Source organism: Petaurus breviceps, unplaced genomic scaffold (assembly GCF_028583685.1).
Source record: "Petaurus breviceps papuanus isolate PSGF00001 unplaced genomic scaffold, PetGlider_PUasm1.0 688, whole genome shotgun sequence".
In the NCBI taxonomy this organism is placed as follows: Eukaryota; Metazoa; Chordata; class Mammalia; order Diprotodontia; family Petauridae; genus Petaurus; species Petaurus breviceps.
The window spans coordinates 22,664,757-22,681,462 of record NW_027186457.1 but is presented as its reverse complement, the minus strand read 5'-3'; the positions used below and the strand labels follow the sequence as shown (position 1 = coordinate 22,681,462).

At 39.5% G+C, this 16,706-nt stretch overlaps 1 protein-coding gene across 1 annotated transcript in view; it reads left to right on the top strand.

The window, feature by feature from the left end:
• The first annotated feature begins 316 nt into the window (after positions 1–316).
• Positions 317–16,706, top strand: part of MINDY4B (MINDY family member 4B) — a 53,981-nt gene continuing 37,591 nt past the window's right edge. Inside the window, exons 1-7 of the mRNA XM_069104445.1 lie at positions 317–429; positions 671–698; positions 3,015–3,179; positions 7,224–7,343; positions 8,892–8,983; positions 12,246–12,411; positions 13,220–13,285. Coding sequence (XP_068960546.1) covers positions 317–429; positions 671–698; positions 3,015–3,179; positions 7,224–7,343; positions 8,892–8,983; positions 12,246–12,411; positions 13,220–13,285 — 750 coding nt within the window. The remainder of the gene's footprint in view (positions 430–670; positions 699–3,014; positions 3,180–7,223; positions 7,344–8,891; positions 8,984–12,245; positions 12,412–13,219; positions 13,286–16,706) is intronic.

The following is a 16,706-nucleotide window of genomic DNA, read 5'->3' as shown; positions in this document are numbered from 1 at the left end:
GCCCTTTTCTCTGATGCAGAGAGAGCAATTGCAACCTCATTGTTTATCAATCTGGATCCTGGATTAAACATTTATGCTGTCTATGCAGTGAGCAAAACTGCACCAAGTCTTCCACCTCTAATGAAAATTTAATCAGGATCTGATAGCAGGGGCTTACAGCAAGCCCAGAGCACCAATTGTGTGAGACCTGGCTAGTCAATGGCAGGATTAGCATATTGCAAAGGGCCATCTGTGCTGGCCAAATCTCTCTGCACCAGCAAGTACTTCTTGTCCCAATTTTTAACGACTTCTTTCAATTCTACTCCTTAGTCTATAAATGGACAACGAGGTCTCCATTGAGGATCCTAGTTTCCAAGAGAAGGAATTAGATGAAATAGCCAGGAAAATTTCAAACCTTGACAAATGGAGGGAAATCTTTAGTTATCACAGGTAAGATTTTTGCATTTCTCTAAAACACGGTCGACTTTGAATGTGATACTTTTCATGTCCTTGAGTAATCAACTGTTATTTTCACTCTGTGAACATTTTCCTTTTACAAGTGTTCTTTGAAAACACATCCTTGTATAATCATCTTGTGGAAAGATGTTTCTATAGACCCAAAAGGTGGTTGTTTCCTTGCTCTATGAATAGGGAGAAGCTCTTCATTTGATGTTTTCTCTTTCATTTGTAGGTTGGAAATCAACAGTACCACCCATCAGGTAACACTTTTCCTCCAAAGGTGGATTTTGTTCTTCTGTGATTGTTCCATCAAACAATCACATCGAAAACATAATCCAAGCATCTTCCATGCCCATGCATGTCGTATCATCTACACGATGGTAGTACAGAAAGTGAAAATGTAAAATAACAGAGAGACAGTACTGAGGATCCTTTCATATATTTCTTTTATTTTTGACAGATCGTTAGGCACTCTTTTCGCCTTTAAGAGCATTTTTTTCTGTCACTAAAAGCAACCTGTGGTTATTATTTAGAAATGATTATATTTAAAATACAGACCATCTACTGTTTGTGGAAATAATGTTAGATTGTCAAGATTTCGTTCTTTAGTAATTTATGTTAAGTACTTTGCAAGCTTCCCAAATCTATAGAAATCTCAGTAGTTGTGGGTCAGTTTGAAACAAAAGTACCATCTACATTATTTGCCCTCTTAATTTTATCAGAGTTTTGAAAATAACAGACGAATGTAATTTGATTAATATTTTTAAAATATTTAAACATTATTCCAAGGTAAAAGCTGCAAGATGGTCTCCCTGAAGCCTGGAGAGGTTAGAAAGTTATATAAAGACTTCTAATTTATGTCTTTATGCAGTTCATTCAGTTAATTCACAAACAGAAGTAACCATCAAATACTAGAATTTTTCCCCTGCTGCTATTTGAATTCAATATTATCTGAGAACAGGGAACAATTCATACTATTATTATTAAGAATACTTTCTAATTCATATTTTTAGAATAAGCTTGGAATCGCTAGCCACATCCCAAACATAGTCTACGTTGAAATATAGGAGATGATGTTTGTTTGATAATCTTTAAATTATCAGATGGAAAATTAGTTTAGACAGACAGGATTTGGAAGGCACTGAAGGGAACATTCAGAAGGTAGATAAAGAATGAAAAAAAAAAGCAAACAAACTAAATTTCCAATTACAGTTTTGAAGCAAGATGGAAAAAGTCCATTCCTGGGAGTGTAAAGATGTTGTCATTTGATTTACAAAAAGTATTTCATCTCATCAATAACCTGTTTGACTGATGATTTATCTGAGAGATAAGGAAACTCTTCCTTCCACTCCCCTTTGGAATTTAGAATAAATGGGAAGGCAGGTGTCTTTTTACAGTGTCAGCCTGAATCAGGGAAAGTTCTCTTAATGCTGACTTTTGTTTCCTGGATGTAGAATGTATATTTGTTCAAAAATGAAGGAAGGAAAATGAAGGGCCAATGCTCAGCTCCATTTAGATGCTGGTGGATAAGGTTTAAGATAGCTAGGGAGTGAATGAGTGAAAGGGCAGTTCTCTCTGAACTTCGAAATTCTTTCCCTCACTAAGGGCGAGCAGGAACAGGAAAGAATCACCTCACTTTGTATGGTAGCCACTAAGATAAACTGATTGTAATAAGGAAGAGAATTTAAGAGTCCTTCACAAAGATTTACTGAATGCTATGTTTTGAAAACATTCGACAATGCTATTTTTCTTTTTCCCTAACATAATTTCAAGCCAAGGTCTTAATACTAATGATGTTTCCATGGTTACATTTAACCCATCAAACTTGTACAAAGTTTTTTGAGAGAAACATTTATTTTTTCCATTTTTCCCAATGGGTATTCATAGTCTTTCCCCCCCCCCCCAATTATAAATATGCAATAACAAAGGGTGAAGGATTTGAAGTCAGAGACCTGGGTTCTTCCACTTACTTCCCTGCGTAGGGAAATAATGTGGGTGTAATAGAAAAAATGGGGAAAACTCAAGGATCTGAGTTTGAATCCTGACTGTCACATGGGTGACTTTGGGTCAGCCTTTTAGTTTTCCTGGGCCACAGTTTTTTCATGTGTAGAATGAGGGGTGTTGAATCAGCTGACTTTTAAGATCATCTTCTGATGACAGAAGAGTGACCATGTCTATGGGAGGAGGGGGAGTAATAAACTACACATCCTAAGCGTTGGGAGACACATAGGAGAAGAATCAGTGCCTCTCTCCCCATATTGGCTTTATTTGTATTTATTCTGTATATGCATTTATATGCATTTGATGTTTCCCCATTTGAACATGAAGTTCTTTGGAAGAAAGGATCATTTCATTCTTTGTATTGGTATCCCCAGAGTCTGGCACTCAGTAGGCAATAAATCGGTGCTTTTTGGCTGATTGATTCTAAGTACAGAAAATAAACTTTTGTGAGACATCTCTATGAAAAAGAAAAAAGAAACTTACCTTCTCCCAAAACACATAAGGCAAAATTAACACAAGATTTTTTTTGGTTTTTTTTTTTTGCTTTGTTTTGGGGGTGAGAGGACATTCAAAAGAAACTCCAAGACAGTCACAAACCTGCTGATTATGGCAAAGCTGTTTCAGGATCACCTCAAGACAAAGGACAAGTTCAGTACCCATCAAAGGTCCTTTATTCACTCCCTGACCCTTCTATCAACTCAAAATGGGGCTGCTTTCCTGTCTCCCTAGCAATGGCCATGGTGAGTACAGGTTGTTAATTAAACATGGAGTGAAATGTAATATCTCCAAAACAATGAGGCTGGGGAATCTTAGCTGGTGTCATATGAGAGTATTATTGTACATAAGGCTTCAGAGGGTTGTTAGTGGTAAAAGGAGAACATAATTAAAATGACTTATTTATTATTTTTTTCAACACTGGTACCATGGTACTGGGAATGTTTTAATCCTTCCCTCTTAAATTTTGACAGCCTCTGTATTTAAATACTTTCTCAATGTGCCATTTGCAAATACAAATAAACCACATATAATTTAATATACATACCACTGTAAACTAGGCCTTTAAGGGGAATTGAATTTTTTCAATTTTACATAAATACATATGAGCTAGAAGGAACATATCATTCCATTTTAGAGATTCAGACTCATAGATTTTAGAGGTCATTCAGTCTGACTCCTTCCTTTTACATATGAGGAAACTGAGACCTGGAAAAGTTAAGTGATTTGCCCAAGGTCACACAGGTGGTAGTGCCAGGATTCAAACCTAGGTCCTTGGATGGCAAATCTAGCACTCTTTCCATTTTACTGTACATTATACCTTCTGAATTTGTGATCTTGAAATTCCCTATTGGGTTGGAGAGACATGCCCTTATTCTGACAGTCACACTCAGGGTTGGGAGGGACCACTAGTGGGTACCATTCATTCACTGCTGCCTTGACTCAAGAGTCCATTAATATTGCCCTAGGTTCTAGCTCTTTTAATATGTCATGGTCATAGTGAATTAGGACTACAAAACACTTAGGATTAGAGCTATGACCCTAGACTTAGAACTGGGAGAAACTTCAGAGAGCCTCTAATCCAACCCCCTTATTTTGTAGCAGAGAAAATTAAGACCCTCTATTTTGATTCATTGAAGTTACTCTGGAAGATTCCTCCATACTTTTGCAGAAAATGGAAATAGTGTTGAATTTGTAGTCAGAGGACCTGGTTTCAAATTCTCTCTTTCACCCTTACTTCCGTGTGTCCTTAGACAAGTCACTTCCTTCCACCTCAGTTGCTCCTTTGTTAAAGAAAAGAACTGGACTCAGTGGCTTCTACATCAAAAAGCGTAATCACCCATGTGAAATCTCTAATGTAGCCCATGAAACTCTATGTGGAGGGATATCATTTTTTTCCTATTACATCAAACAGAAAAGCAGCCTAGCATCCTTCATGTGATGTAAACTAGCTGTGTGCCCCTTGGCAAGTCACTTAATCTCACAATGTCCAGGGCAACTAACTTTCCAAAACCATAAATTATAGATAAATTGTCCATCTACATGGGTGGAAGGAATTTCCACACCAGAAATAACCTCTAACCACAGGCCAGAAGCAACCTCCTACCTCCAGTAAAAGAAAAGCAAGAACATCTGAGAAGCAATGATATTCAAATCCCTATACTCGGCTGCTCAAATGATCTGGTGGATGTCACCCCCCAAAAAAAGCTAAAAATTAGAATAGCTCTGTAATCCAAACTTCTGATAAAAATCCTTAAATTACATACATGAACAAAATTTAGTACATAGATGAGCTCATGTCAATTAAACTATAATGCATTTTGATGTTATTTTTTGAAATTTCCTGAATTTTATTAACTTTTATCAAAAAGAAGAGTTAGAGAAATATGAAATGGGAAAATCTATACCTGAGTGTTTCCATTTAACCACAGAGGAAAACAGAATATTAATGGAGACGTCCCCAGTGACTTTGCCTAGGTCATCTTCCCCTTTAAAAAGCCAGAGACAAAAGAATCCAAAGAGGGCTGTCCGAAAGCAAGCAATGGAGTGTTCAGGATATCTCAGATATCTAAATAATTTATTTTTTCTTTTTTAAATTGTATTTGGATTTATTCCCATTTTTCAAGCATGTGATCTAGCTTTACAGTCATTAATGGCCCATACCCTGGGCCTCCAGGGCTATAAGCTCTCTGGGGATGATGAGGATGTTCTGGAGTGGCTGGATAGGGTGGGTATGGAGGGGAAGAATCTTGAGGCATAACTAACTCTAACTGATATTTCAGCCAGGCAAGTTGTCTGGAATTGAGACAGTCACTAGATCCTCACTGGAGAGGCCTCCCTTGCCTCACTTATTGACTTGGACTGTACTGGATGGGGTACGAATCCACATTTTTACTGAAGGTTGGATGCACTGGTCATCTGGAGAAGAAAGGATCAATAAAGTATTCTTCCCTACCAAGAACTGCCCCACTCCTTTATCCAGGAGCAGCAAATCCCTCATTTCCTCAATCTTTCCACCTCCACCACCAAGCCCCCCTACATACTAGTTTATTTTATTTCCTAATCCTGGGAAAAAAATGAGAAATAGAAGTTAGGTCTTTAGTACCCTCCTTTTCCTCCATTTATCTTTTTCCAAAAGCATTCTGCCCTGAACTCCCATTCAGAGGCCTGGTCTATGTTCTATTCTGATGGGATCTTATGATAACAATGGCATTTACAGACATTTGTATTGTGTTTTAAGGCTTATAGAGGCAAATTTACTTACATTGTCTTGTTGAAGGAAATGTCTTAATTTATTCTGCTTGGTACCAAAGGGGACAACTACAGCAATTAATGGAAATTTCAAAGAGATAAACTGAGGTTCAATGCTAATAGAAAAACCTAATAATAATAAGTGGAATGGGCTGACTCCAGGAGTGGAAAGTTTCCATCCCTTAGAGGTGTTACACAGAGATCGTTTGTTGGGGTAGTTATGAGAAGTGAGTCTTCTTGGGTTTGAGTTGGACTAAATGGTGACTTGAGGTCCCTTCTGACTCTCAAATTCTGTGAACAACCCTATGGGGCAGATCCCCCTCCTGTTACCATGCCATTTTGGTGAAGGAGACAGTGGTAGAGTTGAGTCAGAGAACTCTGAAGTCGAGAGAACTTGCATTCAAATTCTGCCTGGACACAATTATACGCATGACTATGGGCAAGTGACTCCATGGGTCTCAACTTTTTCATCTGTAAAATGGAGGGGAAGGGTTGAACTAGATGGCCTCTTAGGTCCCTTCCAACCCTAGATCTATGACTCTGAAAATGAGGTCAGAAAAATTAAGGAATCTGCCCATGGTCACAATTAGTAAGCAATGAAGGAGGGATTCCTACCCTGGTCACTCGACTTCAGGTCCAACCTAATCCAACTCATACCTAAAAGGAATTTCCAGTATAGCACATCCAACAAGGGTTCTTCAAGCCTCTCCTTAAGGACCTCCAAGAAAAGGAAACCCACCTCTCTCCACTGCTCCTCAGAGATGACTGTCGACTATTAGTTGTCACTAATAAATATGGCATATCCTGTACTACACTTCTCACAAGGGTTAGATAATGGATCTTCCATGTATAAGGTCCCATCTTAGAGGCAGCCAGGGGGAATAATGAATAGCAGACTAGACTTTGAGGCAGGAAGGCTTCAGTTCAAGTCTTGTGTCAACCAATTATGAGCTATATGACCCTGGGTAAGAGCCTCTCTTGACCTCACTATTCTCATCTGTAAAAAGGGGGTAATGAAAGTGCCTGTCCCACAGAGATGTTGTAAAGCTCAAATGAAATAAAACTTGCAGCATGCTTTACAAACCTTAGGATGCTGCATAAGTGCTAGGTGTAATTACTTCTATTATCTTAACACCTTCAACATTCTCCAAGAGTGGGGCTTCTTAACTTTTGTGTGTCCTGGACCACTGGCACAGTCTGACAAAGCCTATGGACCCCATCTCAGAATGTTTTTCAATGCATAAAATAAAACATAAAGGATTATATTGAGATACTTATGAAAAATTTTAAAAATCAAATTCATGAATCTCAGGTGAAGAACCTCTGACTTAAAAGAATTATTCAAAACATGGGAAATCTTCCATAGATCATTAACTCAATAGTAAGACCTGAAGTCCTTTCTAGATTAGGCTCAAGTCTTGTTGTAGAATCAGTGCTACTAGTTTATCTTTATGCCTTTGCCACAATTTTTGTACTAAAAAAGCAAATAAACAAGCACACAATTTGCTGATTGAAAGATTCATTCCTCTCTTTCTTAGGGCCTACAAAAGATCCTGTTTGGAAATACAATACATGACTTTAATCATGCCTGGAAAAAGTCCTATTTCAAGTTCCATGAACCTTCTTCAGACCTGTCTTATGCTTTGGAAATAGGAAAGGTAACTATCAAGAAACCAGATAAAAACTGTGGTCCCATAAAGTGTCCCCAGAGGCACATAGCACCCACCTAAATTCATAAGAGTTTACAAATACCTTTTCTATTCTTCTAAACCTCCTTATTGGGATAGCTTTTCTTGGAACAGTGACACAATATGGCTCCATATTTTGACAAGTCCTCACAAGATTTCAATCAATAAACATTTTTTAAGCATCAGCTATGTACCAGGCTGGAGAAGGAAATGGAAAACCACTCCAACATGTACCAGGCATTGTGCTAAGAGCTAGGGATAGGAAAAAAGACCAAAAAAGACATGTCTCTTCTCGAGGAACTCACAGTCTAAAAGCAGAGACAACCTGCAAAGCAACTATGTACAAAGGATAAAGTGGATAAATTGGAAATAATTAATGGAGAGGAAGCACTAGAATTGGGGAGATCAGGAAAGGCTTCCTTCAGAAGGTGGGATTTTAATGGAGACTTGAAGGAAGCCAGGAGGTGGGGATGAGGAGGGAGAGCATTCCCGATTACAGGAAAGCTCAGAGTATATAAACTCAGTAGGGCAGAAGAAGAATGAAAAGGTAGACTTGAGTTTTGAATACCAAAGAGCAGATTTTGTGTTTGATCCTAGAGAGCCACTAGAGTTAATTGAGTCAGGAGGATTTCAGACCCGCTGCACTATCTTTGGGGCCTTGGAAAGCTGAAATGATAAGGCTTCTGAGTTCTTTTTGGAGAATTCTGGAGGAGCCATCCATCTCTTCAGACCCAGGCTATGTCACTTGCCAAATAAAGGGGTGCCACTAAACAGCTTCCAGGCTTCCCTCCCAGCTCTAGATTACTATGACATTTTAAGTGGATTTGGAGGCCTCATCTGACCCAAGAATTAGAGGATCAGGGCTCCATCTGTAGGTGTTTTTTCCCCCCTTCATCATTAAAATTCATATCATCTACAATAACCTGTACATAGCATTAGAGATAAACAACCAATTCTTCCCTGCCTGGAAATGAGGTGATTGGACAAGAAAAACTTTAAGGTCCTCTGTTCTAACAGTCTGTGATTCTCATCGGTCTATGATAGAGCTATAAATATATAGATGTCTATATACATAATAGATATCTATAGAAAGAGAGAAGGATAGATATACACACATATATACATATTCATATATATAATCTGATATGATGACTATTATTAGTTTGGCATCACATCAGGTATCTAAATTTCAATTACAGATGGCCGAAATTAAACATTGATATATATTTTTCCCAGTTCTCCACTACCCTCCCCTCCTACCCAATCTATCTATAGACTTAAGAGTACCTGCCTTAAGCCCCCAGTTATAAGAGAGTGGTCCATCTGCCTTGGTGGATGGTGTTTTCACACCAGGAAATTCAAGAAATGTCAGGTCAAGACTGAAAAATAAAACTAGCAAAGGGAACTGATTCCATCTTATTTGTTTTTTGCCCTCTACTCCTTTCCTGGTCACCCACACAAACCAATTCCACTGCTTTTACCCCTACATGACCTGATTCTACTTTCTTGTCACGTTAGGGTGGGTCCAGAGCAATCCAAATGGCTGTGCAGGTGAATATCCTCAAATACCTTTTATTTACAAGGAGTGAAAAAGGCAGCGACTTTTGCAGGTAAGAAGAGAGACAGAGACACAGAGAGACAGACAGAGGCAGAGAGACAGAGACAGAGAGATGGAGACAGACAGAGGCAGAGAGAAAAAGAGAGAGACAGAAAGCTCCCCATTTCACTGGATGGGATTACAAGCTTGCTTACTTAATCAAGTATAACCCAGAATATAGGGGTGGTACAGAATATGGTGCCTAGGAGCCATAGCCACCTCTGCCTCACATCTGGAGGCTCCAGCCTATTGTCCAATTCCTCTTTCCATTCTTCACCCCTTTGCACATTCTCTGGGTGATGGATGTGCTTCCCTCAAGCAAAGGAATTCCATTTCTTCCTCTTTATTTCTTTTGGCTTTAGCTTCTTATAGTTTCGTGTGGTCTTCACAGTCTGTCGCAGAGCACCCTTTCTGTCGGCTGAGATTAAAAGTCTGTGTTGCCCTTTCCCACATCAGGTGTGCCCCTTTGACTGTGGTTGATGGGAAAGACAACATGTCAAAAAGATACCACAAAGTAGCATTGGTATGGCCACAGCAGGGGAACAAAGGAGTAGAGAGCCCAGGCGGTTTTGTAAATGAACTGTGAGGGCTGTCACTTACCTACCTTCAGGTAAGCATCCCTTGGTAAGCATCCCCAATTAGCTTCCCTTTAGTAAGAACAATCAGTCCCACCATCTTGATTTATTGAATGCCTTCTCTTCACCAGTCACTGGGATTCACGCTGTTTGGGGCACACAGGCATGCAGCAAGACTTTGATCCCACCCTCCCCAGAAGCATAATTACCATTGGGGTGAGGAGAGAAGATATATGCATGAAAAGATAAATATAACCCACCATTCCAGGCAGTCTGTATGATAAAGTGACAATAAAATCAGTGCCTCAGGAGTTAATTTTAATTTTTTTTGGAGGGCAATTGGGGTTAAGTGACTTGCCCAAGGTCACATGGCTAGTTTTTGTGTTAAGTGTCTCGGTCACATTTGAACTCAGGTCCTCCTGACTCCAGGACCGGTGCTCTAGTCACTGTGCCACCTAGCCAGCCCCACAGTAGTTAAGAAAAGGATAACTCCACATCTGTCTGGAGTGATTGGAAAATTCTAAACTTAGAACAGTGTCTTGAAGGCTTAGTAGGCTTTGGATAAGCACAGAGGAGGGGGAAGGCATCACAGGTGGGGACTTCTTGACCCAAGGTTTCATACTTACTGTATTACAAATGAAAATGACCAGTTTCTGGCTCCATCCTTACTGGGTCATCCTATGCACTGTATCTTTTTTTTTTTTAGTCTTTTTGATGTGTTTTGTTTTTAACATTACAAACCTTTGCAAATTACTACAAGGGGTATGCTGGAGCCAACTCATACCTGGCTCTCAGACTGATTATTAAATTTTCAGTGGAAGGATTTACACCTCGGAAAGAGGCAAATGTTACAAATCAGGGCTTGATTTTTTTTTTTAATTGACTGTCCAAACCTAAGAAAGTGGTGGGAAAAAAAGTGTTTATGATGCAGATTAAAGTTAAAAGTATATCATGGGTGTTTTTAATTTTCAGAGAACTGGTTGCTTAACATTTACCAACACATTCCTGAAGCATCCCTTTTTCAATTCAGTTGAACACTTATTAAGCCCCTACTATGTGCCAGGCACTGTGCTAAGCACTGGGGATACAAAAAGAGGTAAAAGACAGTCCCTGCCCTCAAGGAGCTTAAAATCTAATGGATTATCTTCACTTGGGAGAAACCCATAATAGAGTCTTTTTAAAAAAATAAGTTAAACTAATAATACAGTGCCTTATCTCAAAATTCATACAACATTCCATGTATGTAACCTTTCCTCTATTAAAAAAATTAATAGAAATATATTTTATCTCTCTTTCACTCCCTACCTCATTGGGAAAATAAACAAAAAAAAAAACCAAAGACTCCACCAAGTTTCTTGTAGCAAATAGGCATGGGGGCAGCTAGGTGGTGCTGTGAATAGAACACCGGCCCTGGAGTCAGGAGGACCTGAGTTCAAATCTGGCCTCAGACACTTAACACAAAACTAGCCGTGTGATCTTGGGCAAGTCACTTAACCCCAATTGCCCCTCCAAAAAACCAAACAAACAAACAAATAGAGATGGTCAAGCAAAATGGCTGTATACAAAAAACATAGATGGCTCATTCTCCACCCTGATTCTAGCACCACTCGTTCATGGACAGTGTGTTTCATCTTTCATCCTCTGGATCTGTCTGTACTGTGATAAACAACTCTTCCCCCCCAAACACACACACACACACACACACACACACACACACACTCAAACAATTTAAAATTGCTACAGCAAATGGATGCACTAGATTCACACCCTCTTTTATTGCAGATTAATAGAATGATGGATTTAGAGTCAGGGAGAACTAGGTTTGAATCTCACCTTAGTCACCTACTAGTGGTATGACCTTGAGCAAAATCACTCCATCCCTTTGACTCTGTTTCCTCAATTGTAAAAGGGGGAAGGGTGTCACTATACTTACTTCACAGGGCTGTTAGGAAGATCAAGTGAGATAATGTACATAAAGCACTTTGAAATTTCATAGTACTATATAAATATCAGCTATTATTATGGTTTACCGTAGACTCAAGGCCACAAATGTGCCACATCTAAGACCCTTATTTGCAAAGAAAAAGGGTGCTTATAGGAATCTTTATTAATAATAAAGTTGGTTATGTGACCCTGGACAAGTCACTTAACCCTGAATGCCCCCCAAAATAACAATAATATGGTTCAAGTCATCAAAAGTATATCTGAAAAAAAATGTCTTCAGTCCCATCATGGGCTGAAGAGTACTCAGACTTCCTAAATTGCCTTCCCTAGTGACCATTTTCCTAGGATTCCAGGACCTTCTACTGTCACTTTACCTTATAATAATACTCAGTCAACCTGAAACTGCTTCAGATCCCAACATCTTGGACAGAGTTCATACATTCACGCAATTTGGAATTCCAGGCTCGTTCTCAGCCAGTGATGGGATTTTGGTGCCCCAATCACACTTTTTCATTTAACCATTAATTGTCATGTCTCTTTCCCAGGAGAGTACATCACATATCAGGGACAGAGAGCATATAATCTTGGAGGTGGAGAAAGATACCCCAACTCCATAAGTTTTCAAAACTACCTTTTCTCATTAAAGCCATTTAAGCAAAATAGCTAATGACCCCAATCAAATATCTGCTTACTGCCCAGGGAACACTTGGGCATTCCTTGGAATGTTTTTCACCTTTTGATTTAATTGCACTGCAGTTTGTGCAAAACAAGCCATGGAGAACAGAAAGAGGCCCTCTCAGCAGCTCTGGCAGATACTCTGTGGACAGCAGGAGAAAGACAAAAAGTCATCATCTGCGCCATCACATCAGAAACTTATTTTCCCTCAACGAGGGACTTCCAAGCAGATGGCTTGACTGAGCGAGTGAGTATGGACAGCTTTCATGCCTGTGATCACACTTCTACCATGCATTAGTACCCGTGAGGGTGACAAAGGTACTTCATTGAGTCTGTTGGCCTTGTCATTGAGATGGAGTTTAAGCCACCCACAGGGCAGCAAGGAGGTGGGCATAACGATGAGACACCCAAGCCTGCAACGAACTTCTGCTTTCTGGATCCACTCGCCCCAGGGTCGTGAAAGCCATAGCTGACGGGTCTGGCCACCTCACAGTCTTGCTGGCTATATTTCTGTAACTACAATCTCAACCATATCACAGTTATCCCTACTAAAAATTCTGTTTGCCTTTTCTACTTGAGGAATGCAAAATTCATGGGTTTGAGCTACCACATTTTACAGTGTGTTTTTATTCAATCATTTATTCATTCATTTGACAAGCCCTTATTATGCACATACTATCAGGGACTGTTGATTATTTCATTATTTTTGGTCCATGCCTGTGATTTCATCTGGGCAGGGACATCTCGATGCTGCAACTTCCTCAACTCTTTAGTATTTAAGAGAGATGTTTTGAGGGACTGAGAGGTTAAATGACTTGTCCATGATCACACAGGCAGTATATATGAGAAACAGGACTTAAATCCAGGTGTCCTTAACTCTGAGGTCAGCCCCCCATCCATTTCACCAGGCTGTCACTCATATCAAATAGGGAGCATATCAGTTTGCTGAAGTATGTATGTATGTTTCTTTAATCATTATGAAGTATTAATGGGGAATTAACATACAAGAACTACATACTTTCCTCCCATTTTTAACTTCTTATTCCTGAATATAGTTCCAGCTCTTTGAGTTTTTAGAGAAGGAAGATGCCAAGAAATTCATCTATGATCATTTACAGTGGGTAAGTGAAGATCCCTTTGTGTTGAATTGTGCTTTCATTAATGTTTTATTTCTTTGGTAAATTGCATTTCCGATGAAACTTATAAAGAATACCAAGTTGTTTTGAGAATGGATCAGGGAAACACTTAAGAAAGGAAAAGCTAGTCCTTCCCTGTCCAATTCCTTGAAGAAGACTGGGCCAAGGCCTCCTTTTTCTTGGATTCACCAGAACCTAGGACAGGGTTTTGATGGGTATGTAGGAAAAAGCACAAAAACTAAGGAGGCCATGACAAGGCTAGGATCTATCATGTAAATGCCATGGGGTAAGCCACTTCTGGGCATGCCATCTTTGAAAAGATGTCCCCCCATTCTCCTCTCCAGGACTTCCCACCCCCATTTTTTTCTTTTTCACATCTGTCCCAGCAGTTCTCATATAGGAGTTCAGGATTCCATATGGGGAGGCAGCTCAGTGAGAAGTCATGGAAGAGATACAAGAAGGTAGAATCGAGGAGAGGGAAAGGAAGACCATTAACAGTAGCAATTTCAGATACCTCAGGCTTAGAAGAAATTGATAATCAGAGCACAACTAGAAGTGAATTCCAGCCAAAGACTGCGGAAAAGGAACATTAGGTTTAACTGTGCAGTGTGAAAATGAGAACACATTAAAAGAAACATAATTAAACCATCAAAACTATAGAAAAACAAGGCAGTAGGGCCAATTCTAGGAAAAGGAAGGGAAGTCTTTTCACCCCTTTTGAAGGAATCCATGCACCCATTGTCCTTCTGCTGTCAACTGCCCCTCCAGAGTCCCCTCATTTTGGTGTCTTACCCAGAGCTGTTCTCTAGAGGTCATAGGTTATACTCTGACCTTCCCCTCCACCCCCACTCCCAAACTTCTCCAATTAATGAAACTTATCTCTCATGTATCTCATTCCTTTAGTGTCTTCATTCCTTTAGTGTCAGGTCACAGCCCCTATAACTGATAAACTAACTTGTAAAGTGTGGGAAGGAAGGGAACACAAATTTACTGAACACCTACTAGGTGCAGAACACTGTTATAAGTACTTTACGAATATAGTCTCATTTAATCCTCACAACCACCCTGTGAGATAGTTGTTGATGTCATCCTTATTTTACGGTTGAGGAAACTGAGGCAGACTTGCCCAGGGTCCCCCAGCTAGTAAGTTTCCGAGGCTGGTTTTGAACTCAGGTCTTCATGCCTAGTGTAAATTCTGCTAGCATTTCAACAGAGCCCTTGTTGAGGTCTAAAAAATTGAGGCTGTTATGGGGCACAGGAGAGAGTGATGAGCCTGGAGTGAGGTAGACCCAAGTTCAGATGTGCCCTTAGGCATCTAATAGGCCCTTGGAGGTCAGTTAGGCCATTTCTCTCATTTTCCAGTGAACCCTGGAGGCAAGTCAAGAACTCTGTCCAGTAGCTGGTAAAGGGATTACTAGAGAACAGGAGAAGGAACAAACACTCCTTCTTCCTCCCATTCCTTTTCCTCTGAAATTGCCCTGACATCTATCACAAGCCCTCCTTGGCTTTTTCATTCAGCATGATGAATTCTCTGGCTTGTAGACCTACTGCCCATTCTCCCCAATGTTTCACACCAGGCAATGGTTTAGTTCATGCCATATGAACGATGCAGAAGGAAACCCTGTGTAAAATATTGAATTTTCACTTTAAATTTTATGAAAAATATTTCCCCAGTGAGACATTTTTTCCCTGCAACAGCACATCAATTCATATTTGTTAAATCCTTACTGTGTTCCAACACCATTCTAGGTAACATAGAGCATAGGAAAGAAATAGAAGCCTGCCCTGAAAGAACTTACTCTCTAATAGGGCAGTCAATCTGTAGATATACAAAACAACTAAAAAAAACAACATAAAACAGTCAAGGACTAGATTGATTGATGAGTAGAACGTTATGGTGTGTAATAGCCAAGAAAGGTTTGTAGAGAAGACCTTGACCTTGAATTAAACTTCAGATTTGGATTGGTTAAAAAAAAAAAAAAAAGATTGGAAGCTAATTCCCTGGGTGGGGGGGAGTGTCAGGGAAGGAGCATGAGGAAAGGCATAGACTCAAGGATGACTATGTCTCACATCAGGTGTCAGAAAGGAAATCACAGGCATCATAGTAAGTTTGACTGGAATCATCCCAAGTATTGACCCACATCCCAGACCATCTCAAGCTCACTCAAGTGGTTCTGGCACTGATTGAATTCACCTGCATAGAGATCATGACGGAAGGTGAACCCATATGGAGGCCTCTATTTTTTTGAATTCATGACTGTCCATGCACAACTGTAATGTGTTAGATGGCTAATCAGTACTGTACTAAGTAAGCCCTGTGCTAAGGAGATAAACTGGAATCAGTTGATGATGAGTCTTAAATGCCAGGCTAAGGTATTTATACATGATCCTACAGATAAGGAGCCATTGAGAGGCCTTAAGCAGAATAGTAACAATGTGAAAGTAGTACTTACACCTATAACCTACATTGAATTGCTTGTCTTCTCAAAGGGGGTGGGTGAGGAGGGAAGAAGGGAGAAAATCTGGAACTCAAAGTTTTAAAAACAAAGGTTAAAAAAATTGTTTCTACATGTAACTGGGAAATAAGGTATACAGGCAATGTGGTATAGAAATCCATTTTGCCCTACAAGAAAGTAAGGGGAAAGAGGGTAAAGGGGTTATAGGGCGGGGAGATAGAAGAGAGGGAAGACAGGGCTGCTAGGTGGCTCAGTGAATAGAGCATAAGCCCTGGAGTCAGGAGGACCTGAGTTCAAATCCGGCCTCAGACAATTAACACAAAAACTAGCTGTGTGACCTTGGGCAAGTCACTTAACCCCAATTGCCCTCCAAAAAAAAGGTAGAAGAGAGGGAAGACTGGGGGAAGGGGTAATCAGTATGCTTGCCATCTTGCAGTGGGTGGTAAAGGAGAAATGGGGAGAAAAGTTGGAACTCAAAATCTTATGGAAATGAATGTTGAAAACTAAAATAAATAATAAATTTTTTTAAAAATGAACCCATGCCTCACAAAAGTAGCGTTTAAAAAAGCTAATCTGATATTTTGTTTGACTGCATGTGTATAAGCTATATCCAAGCTCTCCCCTTCTCAAGGAGGCAGCAGAAGAGAGAAAGAGAGAGGAAATTTGAAACTCAAAAATGATTTCTAAAAAATGCTTAAAATTGTTTTTAAGTGAAATTGAGAAAAAATAAATTAAAATTAAAAATATAAAAAAGAAAAAAAATTAAAATAGCATTCTTTTTTAAAAAGAAAAAATGAATGATACAATATGAGACAAAAAAAGTTAATCTGTCATCTGTTGGGGTGGATTGTAAGATAAATAGACTAAAGACAGGGAGGCTTTTTGAAGAGGTTATTTCTATAACTCAGGTTTGTGAAGATGACGGCCTAGGTTAGAAAGATGGCGGCCTA